Genomic DNA, 10,036 nt, shown 5'->3' with positions numbered 1-10,036 from the left:
TGAAGTAGCATCCTTGGCATAGTGGGACATTGGCTCAACTATCCTTGAATTAATCTTCATTGTTTTGCCTATGCATTCATTCAAAGTTAACTCCCGAGTTGGGCAAACACTCACTGCGGCTTTTTTTTTTTTTTTTAATAGAAGAACTCTTCAAAGGTGTAAGGATGTATTTGGTTCCATCTTTGCGTATGGTGTAGGTGTTTATTCTTCCTGCATGGGAGGTATCATAATCAAATTGTCATGGCCTTCCTAAGAGCTTATGACAAGAATCCATCTCTATAACATCACACATAGCTTCATCTCGATAAACCCAATAGCGAAAGGAACCTTACACTGATGAGTAACTTGAAGCTTCTCCACCTCATTGACCCAACCAATGTGATAAGTATTAGGATGCGGCTCGGGAACCAAACCAAACTTGTTGAAGGCGACTCGACTAATGATATTCACTTGGCTTCCTCCGTTGATTATCATCTCACATTTCTTCCCAATAACTAAGTATCGAGTTCTAAATAATTGATGTCATGAGTCATGCTCTTATTCACTAAACATTAGCACCCATATCAGCAAATACACAACTCGCTCCTCGCCATCATCATCACTAGCGTTGATTAAACTACTTGTTGTGTCTGAAACCATACAAGATTTGAATTCTTAATTATCTTTTCAGTATATTGAGTTATCTTTAAATAAGTGTGTATGATTGTTTGTTACAATAGAAGATATGATATTTCAAATTATATAAGACTAATTCAAAGCTTATCCTAACTGAGTGTCTAATTATATAAGTATCCTTATCACTTCTAATTGTTTATGCTAAATGTTGCTACAAAACGCTAAACCAAATACCCTATAATAAAAACTTTGACGAATCGCTCTTACATTTGTCCTTGGACATCTCTTATATTGGAGACTTTATATAGGGCTCTGGGAGTGCCATGTCAAATGGAGCAGTTCCAATACACATATTAACATATGTATGGGCCATAACATTTTAGATTTGTGGGGTCTTATACATATGTCAAACGTGTAAAATTTTATTGTTCTCATATGTTAAATATCCCACATTGCTTAATTAGAGAGTTAATGCATCCTTATATGCGTGAGAAATCCTAACCCTTTAAGGTACCTTTTAGGGTGAGTTAAACTTTTGTTTACATGCCATGATATTCAATGTTGGCCCCCTGCAGATATTAGCATCACGCATCAAATGAATTGGGCGTGAAGAGGCGTGTTAAACATCCCACATTATGGTGAGGGCATCAAGTTGACTGAATGTATGAGAATGGTTAGTTAAGAGAAATCGGGTCAAATAGGTGACATGTCGAGCGAAAGAGATGACAAATCTTATGGAAAACATAGTTCACATGACATGCGGAGCTCCCAACACACCGTGTGAGGAGCCCACACAACATCCCGGCTCCAAAATGAGATTAATCCACATGGAGTGTGGGGGATTTTAACACGTCGTGAGATATATAAATTCAACAAGGTCTCTTCCTTTCCAAATGCCTCATGACTACAATTATTCCACTAATTATTTACATTTCTGCCATCAGCTTAATTCCGGTTCTACTACCCCAATATTTACTAAGTTTCCATTAAGATATTAGTTATCATTTTTTCGCCATTTTAAATTTATATTAATCTAGCTTATTCTACATTGTGACATTAATTTGATTAATAGGGTGTATTACTTGAGCACGGCCTAGCAAAGCCAAATGTAGGCATGGTACTATAAGACAAGGTGGGAGGGTCGGTGACCAACTCCCACTTTCTTTCTCTCCTTAACACAACAACAAAACAAGAGAAGAGAATGTAGAAATTGGATTCATACATAATAGATCATAGATCATGCATACACTTATATCATATTATAATCCAATAATAACATAACTTATAAAACTCCTCTGATTTAGAGAAAAATCTCTACTTTTTGACATTTGTTAGGAGTCTACTTCTGATATCAATTTCATACAACTTTCTTCTTCCATTAAAGCCCACGAGCTGCTCTTTTTTCCCCCTTTCTTTCTATCCCCTTCTTTTGATGTATAGAAGTCTCACCATTGCAAAAGCTTAGAGCTTTAACTTAATCCCTTCAAAGTGAAGCTTCACTAGTCAAAAGCCCTCTACGGTGTCGTCTTTAAAAAACCGTTTTAGTCTCTGCTGTGTTCAGACTTTTTTTAGCTCAGGTGCAAATGATGACGTTTGTGGGTTTGACAAGTGAAGTTTTTGGAGTCTAATTGGTGCTTCCTGTGAACCCATTTAATGGTAATTGTTTTTAGCTCTGTTTTCACTTCTGGGAAATTAAATGTTGTTCTGATTTTCCCTAATATAATGTGTTTACAGAGATGTGGTTTGAAGGGGGTGGTGGAGATACTAAAATGTTGGGGCTCAGCTTGAGAGTGATTCCTAGACATAAACGTTCAAAGAGGTAGCTATCATTTTCTGATTTTTCCCCCATACTGGAATTACTTGTTTCTTCAATTTATTAGTTAAAAATGGCAACTTTAAACCCAATTTGTGTTTTACAAGTAATTACAATGGGAAATTCATGTCTTTGAACTTAAATTCTCTTTGTTTTGTATTTAATATTTATTCTCCTGGGTTTAGTTGGTCACTATTTTCAAACTAGAAAGAAACATGAAAAGATCTGTGGTCCAGATAAAATTGAGAGCTTGTTTTTTGCTTTAAATGTCAAAAGTTTCTTCAAAATGGCTATCTTATAATTTGGGGACGTTTCTTTGCGTTTCTTTTCAACTTCTTCTCTCATAAAGTTTGTGATTAATGGGGAGTTGATGGTGTTAAAAGTAACTGAAGTTTTTCCCACTATGAACATTGGGAAAGTAGTTGCTAAATGGACCTCTAGTAGACGGTAACTTAAACTACCAGTTGTTTCATTAATCTGCTCTTCTGATGAACACAAAGTTTCAGAAATGTCCAACATTTTTCAATTCTTCTTTTCACGAATATCTCATCTTTGATTTTTCGTGTTTGTGCTATGGCAGCTTCCCTGATAAGAAAAGAATTGAGGAAGATGGAGCAGCTAGTTCCTTTGAGGCATCATCACAACGCATAAAGCTGGTAAATTTACTCACTTTTCCCCTTTTTTTTTTCCTTCAAAATATTATAAAGTATTGTCTTTTATATGAAGGTTAGAGAACTATGACAAAGAATATCTCATTATCATGTGTTTTTATACCAGTTCTTAGTTCTTTTTCCATGTTATGTAAAGATATTGAAATCAAATCTTCGTAAGGTCTTAAATAGAGTTCAATGGAATAAATTAGGTTTTTAAAGTTTAGCAGAAGGATGATTCAATGATTACCCCCAAAATTTTGATAACAGGATATGGGGCGGTTGAAGGACTCGGTCAAAACGAAGCAGAAACAATTATTACCTAAGGCTGAAGTTGAAAATTCCTTGAAGGAAGAGGTGTGAATAAAGCTAGTTTCAACATTGAAAATACAGGCTCTTCAGCTATCTTTCATATTGCAAAAAATTTAATAATATTTTGTGTGCAGATTCTACAGCTTGAGAAGAGATTACAAGATCAGTTTCATGTTCGATGTGCTCTCGAGAAGGCACTCGGTTATAGGACTTCATCTCTTGATAATGTGGCTGCAATGTCAATCTCCAAGGTAACATTGTTGTTTCTGATTGTTAATTTGTACTTTCACATTGTCATTTGTCTTTTACCTTTTCGGAAAAGAAGGCGAATAGTTATTATTATCCGAAGCAAAATGATAACATTCGGGGTTTTTGATTTGCTCCTTGCTTTGTATGTTCAGCCAGCCACAGATTTGATAAAGGAAATTGCTGTGTTAGAGTTGGAAGTTGTGTATTTGGAACAATATCTTCTCTCCTTGTATCGGAAAGCGTTTGACGAGCAAATTTCATCGGTTTCTCCAGCTAACAAGAATGAAAGAACAAAATCACCAGGAACAACCCCGCGAAGTAGTTTTCCAGCTGCAGATAGACCTGATATAACATGCAAGAGGGCTAATCAATCACATGAAAAACAATGGAAGGAGTCTAATAATACCGAAAAAGATGAGAAGCTATTAGATTCGGGTGTGAATCGATGTCACTCTTCATTATCACAATGTTCAGCATTTTCGATAAGGGCCTGTCCTCCGGATTCTTCGGAAAGAGCTGTACGTGCTTGCCATTCTCAGCCGCTTTCCATGATGGAGGTAACTTAGTATTCTCATTTCATTAATGTTCAGAAGTTCTTTTCGGCTCCCAAGTACTTACATACATGAACTTTTTGCAGTATGCTCAGAATGCATCGAATATAATCAGTTTGGCAGAGCATCTTGGAACGCGTATTTCCGACCATGTTCAAGAGACGCCTAACAAGCTTTCTGAGGAAATGATCAAGTGCATGTCAGCTATATATTGCAAACTTTCAGACCCACCTTTGACACATAATGGTCTTTCATCTCCCAATTCATCTTATTCATCAATAAGTGCATATTCACCGCGAGATCAATGTGATATGTGGAGTCCAGGGTTCAGGAATAACTCATCATTTGACGTGCGGCTGGATAACCCTTTTCTTGTCGAAGGATTGAAAGAATTTAGCGGACCATACAGTACAATGGTTGAAGTGCCATGGATTTATCGAGATAGTCAAAAGTTGGGAGATGTTGAACACTTGCTACAAAGTTTCAGGTGAGCCATTCTTCGGTTTTCGCTAAAGGACATATTGATATGAAAATATTGACATTTTATCGGCTTATTCTTCTGTAGATCGCTTATCTGTCGTCTGGAAGAGGTCGATCCGAGGAGGCTGAAACATGAAGAGAAACTTGCTTTCTGGATCAACATACACAATGCACTTGTTATGCATGTAATGTTTCAAGTTCAATATGAACATTCTTCCTCAATTTCCCAAATCGTTTTAAGCGGTTCTGTTTCTCTTATTAAGTAGAATTGAATATGGATATTTTCTAATTTTTCTACAGGCATATCTTGCTTATGGTATTCCACAAAACAATGTAAAGAGACTTTTTCTACTCTTGAAGGTAAGAAAGCCTCCATTAGTCCTTACGGAAATTCGGTCCAATTCTCTTCGTGTTTTCCTTACAGCTCGATTCTGTGCAGGCTGCTTATAATATTGGGGGTCATACAATTAGTGCAGATACAATACAGAATTCCATCCTCGGATGCCGGATGTCTCGTCCTGGACAGGTTTATCTCCAGCCCTGCATCAAATTAAGATAAATGTGATTCTTGATTTACTGAAACATGAAGCAAGCATCATCTAGTTTAGTTGCACTGATAAAATCTTGCATTTTGATTTTAGTGGCTTAGATTATTACTTTCAACAAGGTCCAAATTCAAGACAGCAGATGAACGGCAAGCATATGCAATCGAACATCCTGAATCCCTTTTGCATTTTGCCCTCTGCTCGGGAAGCCATTCTGATCCTGCGGTACTTCATCCTTGACCCGCATCTACTTATGCAGAATGTTGTTTCTAGTCTAATAATAATGATATTGCTTTCCAGGTTCGCGTCTACACACCGAAAAGAATATTTCAAGAGCTTGATGCAGCAAAAGAAGAGTATATCCGTGCTACCTTTGGTGTGAAAAAAGATCAGAAAATCCTCCTTCCGAAGATAGTAGAATCATTTGCAAAGGATTCCGGTTTGTGTCAGGCTGGTGTTATTGAAATGATCCAACAGACTTTACCAGAATCTTTAAGGAAGAACATTAAAAAACGTCAACTAGGAAAATCTCGTAAAAGCATTGAATGGATTCCTCATAATTTTAGTTTTCGGTATCTAATATCTAAAGAACTAGTAAGGTAAAAGCATACTTGAGCTGATATTGCATTGCTCTCAAGGTTTTTTCATATATTTTTGAGATGTGATACCTTTCCTTGTACAAAGTAGAAGATGAAAGTCAGAAAGATTACAATAGAACAATGCACTTTTGTATTCCGCCGCAATGCAATCTCAGGTCGGTTATGTTGCTTTCGGGTTTTCCATGATTTTTGTAATGCTTTAAAGGAATGGAAATTGTGAAATCATCATTGTACATAGATTTAGTCCATTAGTTCAATGTTCTAACTTAGCTCAATGTTTTTCCTGTTTGTAGAATTTGTAGAAACTGAGCATAGTGTTTATAATCTCAAACTGATTGCATTGCAGAAATCACTGAATTATCTTCCGTATCGCGTATTAAGGTCATATGTTTTCAGATATTGAATTGGGCGTCTTTGATACTTGTATGTTAGAAACTCGAGTTTAATGTCGCACAAAAGGTAGCTCAAAAGGGGAGAATTGATTCGCAACATTAAAAATGATAAAACTTAGAAACATCCAAACACAATGGAATTAACCTAAACCACATGAATGTAAGAGCAAAATGGATTGCATTTGACAAATCTGATTCTAACCATTTGTGGTTCACATCTTTCTGTCGGTGGACAAGAACAAGATCCATTTTCAACCACTATGCACCAGAATTCTCCCAAAAAATGAATAAAAAAACTGATCTTTTCACCAAATTTGTCCCACTTGCAGTCACTGAGCTGTGGTTAGTATAATGCTAATCAGATTAATTATATTGACCCTGTCAGAGAAAAACTGAAACAGAAATTGCTTACAGCTAGATGAAGAACATTAAAAACACAATTAATACTAAATCTGACTCAAACCCATACCTATGATTCCCATTCTCAAAAAGATTCAAACTTGGAAATCAATTTCACATAACAAAAGAAGAAACTAAATCTACTCTAATAAGGACTTTCCCCTATAAAATTCCCAGGAGGATTATAAAAACAGACAGTTAAACTAGATTGTTCTTTGACACAAGAAGCTTGAGCACAACCTAATTCCAGAGACTTTTTCCACACAACTTGGGTATAAACACCACATTGGTGATTTGGTAAACATGAATTACTGGTGTGGTTATAGTAAATCTTCTGTTGAACCCAATGGTCAACAACCATTAATGGAGTCACAGCCAGACCACTAGCCCATAGCTGGTTAGCACCATACTTGCCGTTGCTGAGATTAGCAAATTGACAACCCATTTTGTTTCTTTGATATCTGACAAGTCTGCTTGAGGCATTGGCTAGCTTTTCACTCCATTTCAGAGGCCCAACGGATACTGCTGATCTTGCTTGGTTGTGTGCTTGTAGATACTCTCTGGCTGTGGATTTTAGGGGCTGTGCCCCTTGGGTTAGGCCTTGGCTTATGGCTAAAACTAGAAGAGAAAGAAGCAATGGGGAGGACATTCTTTTTTTTTTTTCTGTTTTTCAAGTGATTGAACAAATTGGAGTTTGAGTTGACAATCAATTTATAGGGGATTGGTTCTGGTGTGGACACTCCAACATGTAGAGAATTTGCAACAGGTACAGATTCTATGGGTCAGATATATGAACATATGAGAGTTTATGTTTAATAAATAAATTTGAAGATAGTAGCAAGTAACGACTCAGTTCGGAATGGGTGGTGTCAGGATAGAATTCTTGAGCAAGAAGCGGCTCTAAGGGATGCCGATAGGGTAAAAATGAACTAAATTTCATATCAGAAATGGAGAGAGTGACTGAAGATTTATTAGTAAACTGAGTTTTTAAGAAATGTATGTGTTGAAGCAGTGGAGACCAAAGAGTTGTATTTGGGTCAAAAGGATAATATGACTAGGTTGTTATAACCGGTATCAACTATCTACTTTACAAAGTGTGGATCGGGGACAAAGCAGGTGGAAGTTTGTGGTCTAAAATGACTCAATTCGAAGTGGGTGACACCCAGATGAGTAATGAACAATCTTAAATGATGAGGATATCTAAGAATGAATTGAATCACAAAGAGGCCAACTGATACAAACTGTTACAGTCAAACTAACAAGATGACACTCACATTGTATTTAACTATAAAGTACAAATTTAACCTTATGGTTATTGGAACGGAGTGCATTTAGTCATATATGAAACACTGCAAGCTTAAATCTAATGTACAATAATGCAATATCGTACTATTAAACAATGTAATTTAAACCTTATTAATAAAAAAATAAATTTATTTTCATTAATATTTAATATTTCAATTTGGTAGATTGAATATTTAAAATTTGAATTTGATATATTAAGAAATGGATGAATAATAATAATAATAAAAATATACATTGAGATTCTAAATGAAGGAAAAATAATTTGGCAACATCAAAATCGAATAAAATAAAAGAAATAATTTTAAAAAGAGACATAGCATGTTGAATCCAATACATTTTAGAAGCTAAGCTTGCTTCAATGTAATAGGAAATATATATTAGGTAGAAAAGAATCCTAACACATGAGATGAGATGATTTTCTTATAACAAAATAAGATCCCTTGTGTACTCCAATCTTCACTTTATACGAGACAACTTATTCCAATCACCCTTCAAATATAATAAAAGAAAATAGCTGGTGCAGATCAGAAAATCATAACATTTATGGTTGATTACGGATCTCGAAGATTTTCTAACCGGGTGAATAACGGAATAATTACTCAGAATTTAATTGAACCGTTGATTATTTTTGTTCGGTATGTTCTGATACTATATCATACCAATTGAATTAAAACTTAAATTGATAATTAAAGATTCAATTCACATTAATATCTCACAAACGGGGCTGAATAAATCTTAATACCAAACAAAAATGTGTAGTTAACTTTTATTAGGTTAAATTCTCAAGAAAGAATTGTAACAAACCAATAATCTCAGCCTAGAATTCACAATATATCTATCTTTACATGTCCTTCCCATAGTGTTAGAGTCAAGATGAAATGGTAAACTTCTATTAGGTGATGACATGTCATTAGGGTATTTTAGGAAGATATTTCATTAGTAATTGTTTACTAAAAGGTTCTTTTTGTATTAAGTATAAATAGCCTATGTACTGCTCTGTTTTACATAAGTGAAATAAGTGAAGAAGAAGAAAACCAGAGAAATATCAAGAGAAGATCAGTTCACTGATGAAGAGGATTTACAGAATCTCAATCCTTTCGCAGATCTGGAAGAAGAAACTGAATCGCATAGATCGCACAACACAGGATTTGATAATCCAGGTCTTGTTCTCTTTACAAATCAATTGATTGGAAATAATTACCTCTCATGGAGAAATTCTATGATCCGTGTTCTTACTGTCAAGGAGAAACTCCATTTCATCATCGGATCTGAAAAGGAACCGAATGAAGGGACGACTGAGTACAGGAGATGGAGGAAGAACGATTGCCTAGTTGTTTCGTGGATTCTGAACACTATTTCAAAAGAAGTGGCTGAAGGTTTTCAATACGTATCATCTGTGCGTATTTTGTGGAAGGAACTTGAACACAGGTTCGGTGATAACAACGGACCGTTATTATACAAGATCAAACGTGAATTGAGCTTCTGCACACAAGGTAATCTTTCTTTGATGCAATATTTTAATAAACTCAAGCGCTATTGGGATGAGTTAATGTTGCTAAGGCCTATGCAAAATTGTACGTGTGGAAGTGGTAAGAATTGCACTTGTAATGCGTTTCAGCGCATGGCTTATAACAATGAAGAAGATAAGCTCATACAATTTCTCATGGGGCTTGATTCACACTATGATCATGTGAAGAATCAAATATTGCTTTTAGATCCACTACCAGATGTGAATAAGGGCTATTCGATGGTGTTACGTATTGAGAAACAAACAGAAATTGCAATGGAACAATCTATCGAGATTGCTAGTTTTTCAAGCTCACATAATCAAACTTCAAAGGCAGAATCAAGTTACAGAGGAAGGAAGAAGGATACAGGTGACAAATTTTGTGAGCATTGCAAATCAGCAGACCATCTCAAATCTGGTTGTTTCAAACTGATTGGATATCCAGAATGGTGGAAATGAAAGAATGCTAATACTGGTAAGACAAATGCTACCAAATCCTTTAATTCTGCTAATTTGTCTATGAAGAATGAATGTGCAGATGAGAATAATGAGGATGATAGTGCAAATATGGCGCATATGATTAAAGAAGTCTGTATGATGATGAAAAATAAGAGCACCG

At 35.6% G+C, this 10,036-nt stretch overlaps 1 protein-coding gene across 2 annotated transcripts; it reads left to right on the top strand.

Annotated features, from left to right (window-relative positions):
- The first annotated feature begins 1,789 nt into the window (after positions 1–1,789).
- Positions 1,790–6,042, top strand: LOC136228819 (uncharacterized). Of its 2 annotated transcripts, XM_066017300.1 has the most exons (12): positions 1,790–2,271; positions 2,350–2,434; positions 3,009–3,084; positions 3,349–3,435; positions 3,525–3,641; positions 3,792–4,196; positions 4,277–4,677; positions 4,756–4,855; positions 4,971–5,030; positions 5,110–5,196; positions 5,312–5,440; positions 5,516–6,042. In XM_066017300.1, exons 2-12 carry the CDS (start codon positions 2,352–2,354, stop codon positions 5,816–5,818), a joined length of 1,848 nt encoding a protein of 615 aa, XP_065873372.1. In that variant the 5' UTR covers positions 1,790–2,271; positions 2,350–2,351; the 3' UTR covers positions 5,819–6,042. The 2 variants fall into 2 exon arrangements, with proteins under 2 accessions (XP_065873372.1, XP_065873373.1); XM_066017301.1 differs by lacking the exons at positions 1,790–2,271; positions 2,350–2,434 and adding an exon at positions 2,655–2,875.
- Positions 6,043–10,036: the final 3,994 nt, after the last annotated feature.

The sequence above is a fragment of the Euphorbia lathyris genome, chromosome 5, assembly GCF_963576675.1.
Source record: "Euphorbia lathyris chromosome 5, ddEupLath1.1, whole genome shotgun sequence".
NCBI classification, from domain to species: Eukaryota; Viridiplantae; Streptophyta; class Magnoliopsida; order Malpighiales; family Euphorbiaceae; genus Euphorbia; species Euphorbia lathyris.
Note: the sequence above shows the minus strand (reverse complement) of the source record. Positions and strands in the feature narration are given on the sequence as shown.